At 38.6% G+C, this 13,398-nt stretch overlaps 3 protein-coding genes across 5 annotated transcripts in view; all 3 read left to right on the top strand.

Moving 5' to 3' along the window:
* LOC124999659 (sodium-coupled neutral amino acid transporter 2-like) overlaps positions 1 to 9,517 on the top strand; it is a 28,944-nt gene extending 19,427 nt beyond the window's left edge. Inside the window, exons 10-16 of one of the 3 annotated variants that reach the window (XM_047574604.1) lie at positions 4,195 to 4,371; positions 4,480 to 4,559; positions 4,687 to 4,787; positions 7,676 to 7,800; positions 7,902 to 8,046; positions 8,135 to 8,232; positions 8,497 to 9,517. In XM_047574604.1, the coding sequence (XP_047430560.1) occupies positions 4,195 to 4,371; positions 4,480 to 4,559; positions 4,687 to 4,787; positions 7,676 to 7,800; positions 7,902 to 8,046; positions 8,135 to 8,232; positions 8,497 to 8,622 (852 nt within the window). In that variant the 3' untranslated portion in view covers positions 8,623 to 9,517. The remainder of the gene's footprint in view (positions 1 to 4,194; positions 4,372 to 4,479; positions 4,560 to 4,686; positions 4,788 to 7,675; positions 7,801 to 7,901; positions 8,047 to 8,134; positions 8,233 to 8,496) is intronic. The other 2 variants (XM_047574603.1, XM_047574605.1) reach the window with 2 other exon arrangements.
* LOC124999661 (sodium-coupled neutral amino acid transporter 2-like) overlaps positions 1 to 13,398 on the top strand; it is a 45,608-nt gene that overhangs the window by 1,532 nt on the left and 30,678 nt on the right. The gene's annotated exons all lie outside the window — the stretch shown is intronic.
* On the top strand, positions 731 to 3,956 carry LOC124999663 (sodium-coupled neutral amino acid transporter 2-like). The gene is made up of 5 exons (XM_047574612.1): positions 731 to 975; positions 1,073 to 1,162; positions 1,443 to 1,518; positions 3,562 to 3,644; positions 3,828 to 3,956. Exons 2-5 carry the CDS (start codon positions 1,147 to 1,149, stop codon positions 3,944 to 3,946), a joined length of 294 nt encoding a protein of 97 aa, XP_047430568.1. The 5' UTR covers positions 731 to 975; positions 1,073 to 1,146; the 3' UTR covers positions 3,947 to 3,956.

The raw sequence follows: 13,398 nt of genomic DNA, 5'->3' as shown, positions 1-13,398 counted from the left end.
CATCATGGGTCTGTCCTTTGTCATGGCCAACACTGGAATTGCCCTATTTGTGTAAGAATGTATCTGTTCACACATATGGAGCTAGCATTATTATCATTATTATTATTACTATTGTCTGATACTGCAGACAATAGTAATATTATGTATTAAGTATGAGGTTCAAAAAAACATTTTTTTTTGTCACAAGACGTGGGAACGCTTTTGTTTCAAAGGATTGTTTCATTTCAGATTCAGCTGTGCAGGAGTGCAGGCACACGTTTGTTTTTTATTAGGGATGGTAAATGGTCTTGCTCTTATATAGCGCTTTTCTACCTACTCAAAGGTACTCAAAGCGCTTTTACAGTCAGAGACACATCCACCCATTCACTCACACAAGCACACACACATTCACACACCATTGCCAGTTGCACTGGGGGCAACTGGGGGTTCAGTATCTTGCTCAAGGACACTTCGGCATATGGCACACTTGGGGGATTGAACCGCTAACCCTTCGGTTCATGGACAACCCACGCTACCTACTGAGCCACAGCCGCCCCCAGGGATAAATATAGCTTGATATGAATTCAAATAAATGGCAGATTATAGTAAAACAACAAGACATCCCACCTTTCCAAATAACATGGAATAATTCTGGACTTCTGTGATGAATAATATCATTAGATGAAAGTTTTAAAGGGGTTCTCCATTCAAAGAATTCAGTTTAAATGAAAGTTTATTACTGTTTATTATTGTTGGTTAACTACCTTAGCTAAATGTCAGTGTGTTTCACTCAGGAAATGTCATTCGGTTGGCATTTAAAGTCCCATGTTCAGAACTTTATCACTGATAGTCTTGGTTCTGTCCTTCTGCATCTCAGTTGTGAGTCGATCTATCCCTAAAGATCCCTCTCGTCTGTTTACAGGATTCTCCTTGTAACCGTCGCCTTGTTCTCCTTGTATTCTGTCCACTTGCTGCTGAAGACGGCCAATGAAGGAGGTGAGTTTGTCATATATTCATGCATCCATACTCCCCAATTGCTTTTGAGATTTTAAATGCAAAATCAGCAACTATTTGGGTGTTAATCTCTTGAAAGGTACACTAGTCTATGAACAACTGGGTTACAAAGCCTTTGGGTTGCCAGGGAAACTTGTTATCTGCTCCGTCACCATGCAAAATATTGGAGGTAAGAGTATTCTCAGCATGTTCTTATATGAGTTATGAAACAAACTACCACGTTGTTATTCTGCAAACTCAAACACTGTGTCTAAACTGAGCCTGAAACCAGTACGTATTTTTAGAACGTAGAGTAGCTTCCAGTAAAAACTTTTTTTCTTTATTGAACATCTCAGCCTCTTACCGATGTTATGGATCACTATTTCTGTACAGGAATTTCCTACATCAGCATAACTTAGAACATAATTTACAGTAAAATGCTTTAACTGCAGTTGCTTTTGTCTCCACAGTAATATCAAGCTACCTCTACATAATCAAATATGAGCTGCCCATAGTGATTCAGATGTTGACAGGCAGCAACAATGGGTGAGTGACAAAATATTTTACTAGCTTCCAGATGGTCAGTGTGTCTTAAAAGTAAAATGACTGGTTTGGCTATTATGGAGATGTCTTGTAATAAAATAAAGCTTGTGTTTACGTGGCTGGCTCATAACAACATTGCTCCCTAGCACTACTAGTGATCAGAATGTCCATGGGGTAGCTGTAATCTTTCAATCTTAGGGCTTTACAGAAATAAGCATTAGTTATTTCTTTGACATTCTTTCATTTAGATTGCAGAACTAGAAAAAAGCATAACATCAAAATAAATCAAGTAAAGAACAGATTTTTCTTGATAGTGAGGTTCTGAATTTTCAGATGTCAAAAATATTTCCAAGAGGAAATGGTCCTTGGTCCTGTCTATTTCTGTGACCAATGCAGTCATACAATTCATTCATTATTTGGTCTTGGTCTTGCTTTTATACAGCGCTTCTCTACCTATTGGTACTCACAGCACTTTTATAGTCACAGACCCATTCACACACTGGGGGTTTAGTGTCTTGCTCAAGGACACTTCGGCATGTGGCACATTCTGGGGCCCATTCTGGGGATCAAACTGCTAACCCTCTGGTTCATGGACAACCCGCTTTACCTACTGAGCCACAGTCACCCCGCCCATTATTAATTACATAACATTCAAAAAAGGAACTAATACGGCAGTATTATTTATTTGCAACTGCAATTAGCTGGTAGACATATTTAAATACTGAATATTGCCCTCTGTAATGACTTAACTAAAACTTGCTGATGACTTTGTTTAGTTTAGTTGAACACATGTTAAAAATACAATGAGAATATACAGATTAAGAAAGAAGTGTCGGAGAGGTGGTCCTCTATAATGCACGTTCAACTAAGGAATGGATGGAGTTCCCATGTTAACTTCTCATCAATGATGAGTCCTAAAAATTTGATATGGGAAACTGAATTAATTCCTTACTGTCTAGGACAATTTGGGCATTTTCCTTTAAGTATGTTTTATTTTTGTCATGGATTATATTTACTTAGATTAAGAGAGAGTTGATTCATCCGACACTAACTTGATTGATTCCTCATCAACTATCTGTAACAGAGAATCAACATTTCTATGTGATACAACAAGACATGTGTCATCAGCATATTAATGAAATAAAAAGGAATTGCAACTCTCTGGCAAATCATTTATAAAAATCAAAAATATGAGAGGTCCAAGGATACAACCTTGGGGAACACCACACAGGATCTTCACTTTGCATGAAGAATATCCATTCAATGATACGTATTGATCTCTGTCCTGTAAATACTTAAGCAGCCATTTTAAAGCAGCTCCGTAAAAACTGTATTTTTGTAATTTTTCAATAAGTATACTGTGATTGATTGCGTCAAAAGCTTTTGACAAGTCCAAAAATGCAAGAGAAAATCTTTTATTATCTAAAGCAGTAGAAATGTTAAGTATTTGCCATGCCCATTGACATTTATACACACACACACACACACACACACACACACACACACACACACACACACACACACACACAGGCCAAACGTTTGGAAGCAACTTCAAGTTCTTGTTCACAGCGCCTTTTTAAAAAAAAAACAAAAAAAAAACAGCGAGTTATATAACAATCATGAGTTATATGTATTTTGGGATGACAAAATACATGTATGCATTTACTGCACAGACCTTGCTTTCAATGATATGCACCATTTTCCTCAATTTACCTTTAGCTATGCATTGGTGTTACCAGACCATTGCTGAATAAATGTCAACAAAAGAAAAGAAGGGCTTAGTTTTAGGGTAAGGGTTGAAAGTTTGTTTTACAGCAAGATAATGACCATAAGCATTCTGCCTAGACAAAAAAGAAGAGGCTGTTGTAAAAGCCAGAGGAGGTTACTTTGAAGAAAGCAAAGTCTAAGCAAGAAAAAATTAAATGCATATTGAATTATAGTAAAAATGTCTTCTGATAAGTTACTCTTTGTATTAAATCATAATAATAATAGTTTATTTTGTTGCAAAGTATACCAATGAAACAATGATCTTTTTTTGTGTTTCAGAGAATGGTACATTAATGGAGACTACCTGGTACTGATTGTGACGTTTTCCATTATCCTGCCCCTCTCGTTGCTCAGAAACCTGGGTAAGTAGTGTGTATGTGTGTTTATAAATCACAAGCAGTTCTGAATAGGGTTGGGTTAGGGGTCAGTGATGCACTTTCACATGCAAAACTTAAATAAGACTGAAAAAATGTTAAAGGGAGCATTTTACAGCTGTAAAATAGAAACAACTCACTGTTCACGTTTGTGCTTGCTTCCCCCCTCAGGTTACCTCGGATACACCAGTGGTCTGTCCCTCCTCTGCATGGTGTTTTTTCTGATTGTGGTGAGTATGACCAACCTTCTCCCTTCACGCACCAGTTTATTTCATGCCGTCATTACTTGATACATGTATGTACCCGCTGAATCTTAGTCAGAATTCCACTTTTCCTCTGAAATCCCTTCCTCCCACACAACCCTTTTATTGGGTCATTAGAACATGCTTCCAGTAGATTTTTTAGTTGAGTTTTTTTTTTTAATTGCTTTCAACAGCCTTTTAACCATTAAAAGAACATATTGAAATATCTATTAATATTATTATTTTGAACTGTAATCTAAAAAAATAATTTTAAAAAATGTTCTCTGGTTCTCCAGGTGATCATTAAGAAGTTCCAGATTCCCTGCCCTCTGCATATTGATGATGACACTCTGCACGAAACCATGAGTGAGATCAATTTAACCTGGTCCCACAGTAACTCCACTACTGCCAACTCCACTGCTGTAGACTACAGCGACACTTGCAAGCCAAAATACTTTGTCTTGAACTCGAAGGTAAGGACCTTTAAGATTCTCAACATCAAGACTGACTGAAACAAAACTAATGAAATTAGGTGACATTTTTGGTACAACTTATGAAATAATTTGTCTTGTGTTTCCCAGACTGTCTACGCTGTTCCCATTTTGACCTTTGCTTTCGTCTGCCACCCTGCCATCCTGCCAATGTACGAGGAGCTCAAAGAGTAAGTGTGCGCTGTTTGCCTTTAGACTTTCTAACCACAGCTGCTGTCCTGTCAACAATCCCCCAACTTTTTATCATCTTTGGACTGTCGTCTAAATGACACATTCTCTCCCTTCTTTCCTAAACAGCCGTTCTCGTAAAAAGATGCAGAACGTTGCCAACGTGTCCTTCCTGGCCATCTTCATCATGTACTTGCTGACCGCCTTCTTCGGATACCTGACTTTCAATGGTGAGTCTTGGTCAGGGAACATTTGATTGGTTATTTGTTTTTAGCAAAGGATAGAACCACCTACTAGTGTGGGTTTACAAGCAGTCGTTGTCCTCTAACATTTAACGTCAGAGAGGATCAGGGTAGGGTTATTAAAGTTTTGGGTTTAATAAATGCACCACCTTCAACAGAAGAACAATATTGCAACTGAAATAATTAATTAATAGTTCAGTCTCATCATCTGAAGTGTCAGTCCTCAACACAATGATCATCTATTTCCAGCTCAAAAGGACCTCACCTCTGGTGACGACTTAAGTGAAATGTATGATTTATGTAACAACAATGAATAATAAATAATGAATATGAATTATATAACACACAGCAATTGTGTATAATGTGGCTGATGTATTGATGTTTAATTAAAAGCTTAGCAGGATAATAAAATTAATGAGTTTTGAAATAGTGAGAAGTAGTTGAACGAATATCAGGATGCGAATGGAGTGTTAATTTCATAAATTAATGATGAAACTAGTTGAATGAAAATTGATTAAATTTACTCCACGAAAATAACTCTGATCAAAGCCTGAAGAGTGGGCCTAAAATGGCGAGTGGGCTTGTCAGAAATATTGTGCCTAATGCGTGACTGCTGTAACGGTTAAAACAAAAACGCCCAGTAGCCCTCACACCAGTCATCACAAAATGCCTTGAGAGGCTGGTCCAACATCACATTAAAGCCCTCCTCCCCCCCAGCCTCGCCATACATTAGTACGCCTACAGGGCAAACAGAACCACCAAAGACACCATATGCACCGCTCTTAATGCTGCACTAACCCACCTGGAGCAGAAGGGGAGATATGTGAGGATGCTCTTTGTGGATTATAGCTCGGCATTTAACACCATCATTCCTGACATTCCTGTGGGCTTGATCTCTGGTGGTGATGAAACAAACTACAGAAAGGAGGTCCTGGATCTGACAGCTTGGTGCTCAACAAACAACCTGGAGCTCAACATTACAAAACAAAAGAAATAGTCATCGATTACTGGAAGAAAAGAACTGAAGAACTGACCTCACCCCTTTGTACATCAATGGCGCCTGTGTGGAGAGGGTCCGCACTTTCAAATATCTGGGCACTGTCATCTCTGATGACCTCTCCTGGTCTTCAAACACCACAGCAGTGGTCAAGAAGGCCCAGCAGCGGATCTACTTCCTAAGGGTGCTCAGAAGGAACAACCTGGAGGGCAAGCTGCTGGAGACCTTCAGAAGAGCCTGCATTGAAAGCCTCCTCACCTACTGCATCTCAGTGTGGTATGCTAGCTGCACTGAGGCAGACAAGTAAAGGCTACAGAGGGTGGTCAAAACCGCGCAGAGGATCATCGGCCACCCTCTGCCCTCCTTAGACACCATCTACACCTCCCGCTGCTCAAACAGAGCCAGGAATATTGTTTCACCCAGGCCATCACCTGTTCACCCTGCTTCCCTTTGGACAGTGGTATAGGTGCATTAAGTCCAGAACAAACAGACTGAAAAACTGTTTTTATCCCAAAGCCATCACAATACGGAACGGAACAAAGACTGACAACTGGCACTTTAAGGTTTCAGCTTTAATTTCATTGTACTGCTGCACAATGACAAATAAATTCTGATTCTGGATTCTGATTCTGATGATACGGAAAAAGTTACTTAGACAAAAACAAGAAGTTTAGTCTGTGGTGAAGTTAAGATCCCAAAAAGTGAAAGTTTTTGTTACACGTTACAAGGATATGACCCCTAAAAAGTGACAGTTGACAGTTTTAGTCACATTAGTTTGAATTATGGACTTTAATACCGCCTAAATTGTAAAATTAATTTAAAAAATGGGGAAGTGCTGTTGCGCGAATGACTGTACCAACAGATTTGAAGAGCAGTCAGAGATATGTTTTTACTGATATCTGCCAAAGAAAAGAAAGTAAATGGATCGCTACATTACTAAGAAACAACTGCAATCCAGTAACCGAAACCTGGTGTTGTGATTCACATTTAGTGTCAGGTAATATTAATTTATGCTTTTTGATGAAGTCATACCTTAAGTTACTTCTTAAGTTACGTTCTAGAGGGCTGTCAGATAAGTTTGTGGATGTTGTCTTTTTGGCGTAGTTACAGCCGACAGTAACTATTTCAGTTCTAACAATAGATAACAATGAAACAATAAACGGAATGATTGCAATCACTCCTCATCATCCTTTTAACATGCTACAGTATTGTATGGGGTTACTTCTCAGCAAACTTTTATTTAGCTACATTTATCGTAACTGAAATTAACTGAAACTGAAGCTAATCCATTTCTACAAATCTATTCTAGTTCTTATGGACCATTGTTGAGTCCAATTGTCCTTAATTTGATCTGGTCTCGATGTGTTTACTGCTACATTTCACCAAGTCACTCAGGGGGGCGTGGCCCCGGACGGCAGTGATGTCAACACCCCTACTTGTGTGAAAATAAATCACTGTTTATGTTTATTTTGTGTCGCTACCATTTGTTGGCTGGAAAGCAAGTGAAATGGCTAATGACACATATATAATGTCACTGTCCAGTGACGATCTGCGATGTCGCATAGAAAAACTTGAAAAAATATGTCATAGCCTACCGACCGAGAAATGGGTGAACGACCCCACTCAATGGACAAAGGTGTCATACCCAGACATTTACTTTTACCTCATTGAATCGCCCAGTAATGTGTGACATCAGTCATCAATTATAATCATCCCACAATGTTAAATTAATGAATCATGACATAAATACAGCATGAAGCTTAGCCAATGTTAACCCTTTCATTAAAAATTCTATCTTCTTTTTATTCTATCTAACTTTAAGGCCTCCAACTTCAAATAGAAAATTGTCCCTTCTTGTCTTTGTTGCCTTTCTGAACAGATCAAGTAGGACCTGAGCTGCTGTACACCTATGCCAGGGTTTATAAGTTTGATGTTCTCCTGCTGATCGTCCGTCTGGCTGTGTTGACCGCTGTCACCCTCACCATCCCTGTGGTGCTCTTCCCTGTAAGTGTCCAACAGGTCAAGTCCCTTGCGTCTTTGAATGTCAGTCAGTAGAACTAGTGGGTCATGGAGGCTAACCTCTCTTTCTGTCTCTCCATGTACAGATTCGTACTTCCTTTAACCACGTCCTGTGTGCAACCAAGGAGTTCAGCTGGCTCCGCCACATCATCATCACCGTGGTCCTGCTGGGTGGCACTAACCTCCTGGTCATCTTCATACCCACCATAAGAGACATCTTTGGCTTCTTCGGTGGGTATCTGCAAGTGTTAACCTGCCTTAATGTCATGTACGTTACAAAAAGAAACAGTTGTGATATAAAAGTTCTTCCCTCCATCAGGCGCCACTGCTGCTTCCATGCTCATCTTCATTCTGCCCTCGGCTTTCTACATCAAACTGGTCAAGAAGGAGTCCATGAAGTCTGTGCAAAAGATTGGGGTAAGGAAATAGATCAAAACCTTAACCAATCAAAGTAGTATAAAAGAAACAAGGCTGAACACTTACCTTGTTTAACTCTCGTTTATAGCATTTATAGCTGTTTTCTATGCAAAGCTAATTGGGTGCTGAGCTTAGCTTTATAGTTCACAGACAATTGAATTGTAACATGTAACAGTAGACAGGAAGCACATTATTGCATATCCTGAATTGAATGTTTCACTTAAGTTCTATGTTTTCTAAATGTGAAACTGTTTTCCTTTCTAGGCCATACTCTTCCTGATATGTGGAATCGTGGTCATGTGTGGCAGCATGACGCTCATCATCATGGACTGGATCCACAATGCTTCAAAGAGTCCTGAAGAACAGGATACTAAAGTTCCAGCTCCATGACACGATCCATGCTGCTGTTGCTATGCAACTGACCAAAGAATCTTGGGCACAGTTTTGCCGACTATTTTTGTATATTTTTTCATACCTCTAATTCTGTAAATTTTTTGATTACACTTTTTATTTTACTTTAATCTAATCTCATTTTATTTTATCTTTTTCGTGTTTACTTTTATATGCAACTAAGCTACGTTGACAAAGTAATTTCCCTCGTGGATCATTTAAGTCTGTCTAAGTCTAAGATGGGACACAGATCCTGCAGGGGTAAATTTTTTGTTTCTGATTTGAAATTAGCAGCTATTTGGGCTTTTATTTTTTCATGTAAGCCATGATAGTTTGTGCACAATTTGCAGCCGTTAAAGAAAACACAAGAACTCACTCGCTGCTCGGCATTTTGAGTGTTTACATATGTTCGCACAGTCTTGTGCTTTCAAAGTGTTTCACACTAAAGAACACCACAACCCGGCTTGGACTTGGTTTCCTGCCGAGTCTAGAGCCTGTCATTGGTGCTGTCATCGGTGCTTCCAACACTAACACATCACCAAACTGTTATTGTCCATGTATTTATGGAAGACCATGAATCAGTGAAATTTAATCAATTTTTCTATATTTATATAATATTGTATACTCCGTTGAGTTCCACTGTATATATGCTTTGTTTTGTTTTTGAGTTTTTTTTTTCTTTTGTATGTTTCCTTTTTGGCCCCTGAACTAAAACCCAGAGCAACAAAATGTTCTTTCCACTCATCTCAGTCGGAGAGTACTGTACGTCAACCATCTCTTGACCTCAGGAGCAAAGAGGGCTTTGCCTGCCAGTGTTACAGTTTTGTTTCAATGAAACACAATGTACATCCTGTGGTTTAATGTTCAATTAAAATCAATGATAACATGTAATGTGGATGATTTGGTTCCTTTATCAGGCAGTTTGATAAACTGGTGTAGACTGGTTATTATTATAAAAATACCTCTGCAAACTATTTGATAGTCCTACAACCCATCAGACTTTTTATTGTTAATAAATTCAACTCCACGGTGCCAAGAGCTAATGACCATGAGCCAAAATGCCTCAGTGCTGTTGTAGTCTCAACCTTTCCACAATGTCTTTTTCTTCCTGCATGCACCTTGATCGGATCGCAGTATTAGAAATCCTGCCAGAAATACAAGCTTTTTTTATTTATTTACTTGTTTACTAAATCTCTCGCCGTCTCTAACTACAACATTAACAGAATGAAGGTATTGAGCATTATGCTACAGACTACAGACAAATTCTGAGCAAAATCTGTGAATACAACCTACCACTGACACAGTTGCAGGTTTAATTTCCCAAGAGTTTAACAGCATGTTAAAGCATGACTGCAGTTTTGAAACCCTTTTCTGTTGACAACGCTGCCCTCTAGTGTCCATCAGAGGGCACACCACAAATTAGATGTTTAACCATGCCTATTAAAATAGTGGCCCGCTGGCCGTATGCATCACAGGACCAACCCCTGAGTGGCAACCCCGTTGTCCAGCCCACCCGAACTGAACTGAACTGAAGACATGCAACTCTCTGTATAGCCTCTGTGTTGTTTTGGAGCATTGTTACGGGTGTTAACAGGAGTAGAGCCATGATACAGAGTCTAAAACACTTGTACCATGCAGAATCTGCAATGAAAACTGTGCATTTGACCCTGTCTGGATTCTTACTTATTTTACCGTCAAGTTCAAACGCCAAACCTATGTGCTTCATTTGCATTGAGGTACTAAACGATTTTTATTCAGTTAAATGCATGTTGTAATGTGCCAAGATAGATATGAACACAAAGAATGAATTGTATTTATTTTATTTTTACCTGTTATTGTGTTTTATGCACTTTTTGATGAGCCTTCATCATGTTAATACATTTGAAAAATGGCCCTAATTTGTGATTGAATAGCTCTGCTTTAATGTAGAGTTGCAATCAAAATTATTCAACCCCTATTTCAAATTACATTTATTGCAAAAATGTACAAACTGGTGGCTGTTTACAATAAAATCAAACGAGAACAACTCAAATGACTCAACACAACAAATATAACAAGTGGCTTCTCCAAATTCAACACATATTGAATTATTCAACCCCTTCATGGCAAGCATCTTTAGTACTTATGACCACAAACATAGTCGAACACCTCCTGGGGATTTTTTGCCCATTCCTCATGGGCAAAGTCCTGCAGTCCACTAAAATTCTTGGGTTTGCTACAACCTCCTTTTTCCTTTTTTCTACTGAGCCATAAAGTCAGCACATGCAGGCTTTTATTTACTTTTAACCACCCTCCTGCATCCCTCCTTTCACAGAAGAGAAGTAACATGACCTGAGATTCATGATATTGATTATTATGGAAGGAAGGAACACACATGTAAACTAGACCTACTTTACAAAAAGTAAAAGTTAAATTAGCTCTTTTTCAGTTTTAAAGAACTGCTTCTCCACACGAAACACTCAAAAATCTCAGTGACAATTTTAGGGCTGGTGTCACTCTTTGGGGTTCAAGGGGAACAACAACAACAAAAGGTTTAAAATGCAGACTGTCAAGGAAGGTAGGTTGTATGGTTGGACCCAGTAAAGAGGCAATGAAGCAGGGGATCGAGGCAAAAAGTAGTTCATGAATATAAGAAAAACTGAAAGTGCTGCAGATATGGCAGGAGTCCAAACACAAAGACAAAATAACACAAGGGGACATGAACATGACCCATGGATAACTGGAAGATGGCAAGCCAACAAAAACATGACACAACAAGTAAAACGACGTGACAGAGAACAAAGGAAAAGGCAGAGTTATATTTACACAAGAGAGCACAGGTGTGATGAGACACAGGTGAAATGAATGAGGGCGGAGCACACAAGGAGAAACAAATAAGCAATCAAGGGAAAACATGAGAAGGAATATCAGACAGGAAGCCAAGGAACTTAAAACAATAAATAAAACAGGAAACTAAAAATATGTTCGAGGTGAATGATACGGAGTTAGTGTTGGAGGTTTGGACAGTTTTAGGTGAATGTGCAGTGAATGTGACAAAGAGATTTTATTTTATTTATCTTTTGCTTGCAATTTTTTTTCTTTTACTGTTTATCCTGAACATCTTGCAAAGTCGGAAAAATAAAATCTCATGTCACTGTACAACCTGTGTTATGCAGTGACAATAAAGGATATTCTATTATTAATTCTGATTTTCTTCTCTTGGGTAACAACAGAAAATCAAAGTGTTGTTATTTAGAAGACAAGATAAGATCAACATCCTCCCTATTATCTGTTTCAGTCTGGAGCCTGACATGTCAAAAGCAAATGCACATGAGGAACTGGTCCAAACCAATCAAAACCTTCAAAAATATTCCATGAAAAAAAGCAGACATCCATGCTCGTGTTTGATCCCTACAACCAAACGCTGGCAGGTGTCTCCATGTCCAACAAAAGCGTGAAACAAACTGACAGCTGGTATGTAACAATCAGTGGGAATCCTCATGGAGGACTTGTCCTTGTATTAAGACACTGAGGGTTTTGTATATTAATGATGAGAGGTGGAGCATTTAACAGCAATAACTGAATTAATCAAATGTAGGTTAAAGCAAACCCAATCAGACTGAAGTTACACGACTTGGCCTAAAGGGGGTGCAACAAACTAATTTAGAAAAAAGCTGTTGACTCAAACTGAATCCACCAGTTCACTGGGTCAAATATAACTGATGGATCAGTGCATGTTTTTGCTTCTTGTTTTATCATTTCTTCAAATTTACAAAGATTAACCTGAGATCACTTTAATGTCCAAATGAATCTCTACTCTTTTCCCCTTTTTGTAGACTGCTAGGATTAATTAACTCCACATAACATTTTTATTTGAAAGAGTTCTTTCCAAATATGGAATTATTTATCAACTTTTGTTGACCTCAGATCTTGACCTGTACACTGTCACATGTCCATGGAAAGGAGGGGGCAAATGAAATGATGACATGTGTTTTGGAAACCTACACGCTTGCCACAGAACCACCTCCTTCCAAAACTTCCTAAAGCTGCATTCGCTATCGTCACCTGCGTGTGTTAAGATGTACACTCGACGGCCACATTATTAGGTACACCTTGCTAGGAAAAGGTTGGTCCCCTTTTTGCCTTCTTAACTGTCTTAATTCTTCGTGGCACTTTCAACACGGCGTTGGAAACATTATTCAGAGATGTTGGTCCATATTAACAAGATGGCATCACACAGTTCCCACTCACAGTGTGTGTGTGTGTGTGCGTGTGTGTGTGTGTGTGTGTGTGTGTATGTAGTTATTTTTTCTACATCCATGGTTGGTTTAGGGTTATTATTTTGAATGGTTCATCAGTCCATCAGCTTTGATAAATCAAGCATCCATTTGCTCTCAAGGCCAAAGTGTGACTACAGACATTATCAACATCAACATGAGAAATTTCAGTACATGTAAAATAACGTCTTAATGTAAATGAGGTAATTAATGGGTAATTATTTTGACCGGTTTTCTTCTTGTCAGTTGTTTCATAACAATCAGAGACAACTATTACTCATTGTTGTTGTTCCTCATTTTAAAGAAAATAGACAGATGTAATCAATCTAAACACTGAAGATAGTATTGATTATTTAATGCCTTTGTCTGCTTTAATTTACTGGCCACTATGATTTCTAATAAAAAGGAGCCTCTCTGTTGTCGTCTCATCTTTAACATGGTGTATGAGAAGCTGGTGTCATGTCATTACATGGGAACAAGGTGTATTATGTTTATAATTTTGGTTCCTGAAAACAGACAA

This window comes from Mugil cephalus, chromosome 22, assembly GCF_022458985.1.
Source record: "Mugil cephalus isolate CIBA_MC_2020 chromosome 22, CIBA_Mcephalus_1.1, whole genome shotgun sequence".
In the NCBI taxonomy this organism is placed as follows: domain Eukaryota; kingdom Metazoa; phylum Chordata; class Actinopteri; order Mugiliformes; family Mugilidae; genus Mugil; species Mugil cephalus.
Note: the sequence above shows the minus strand (reverse complement) of the source record. Positions and strands in the feature narration are given on the sequence as shown.

Bases quoted from the DNA above. Each gene is read 5' to 3' on its own strand.
- LOC124999663 (XM_047574612.1), top strand. The intron at 1,519-3,561 runs GTGAGTGACAAA...TTTGTGTTTCAG, and splicing joins TTGACAGGCAGCAACAATGG to AGAATGGTACATTAATGGAG. The intron at 3,645-3,827 runs GTAAGTAGTGTG...TTCCCCCCTCAG, and splicing joins CTCGTTGCTCAGAAACCTGG to GTTACCTCGGATACACCAGT.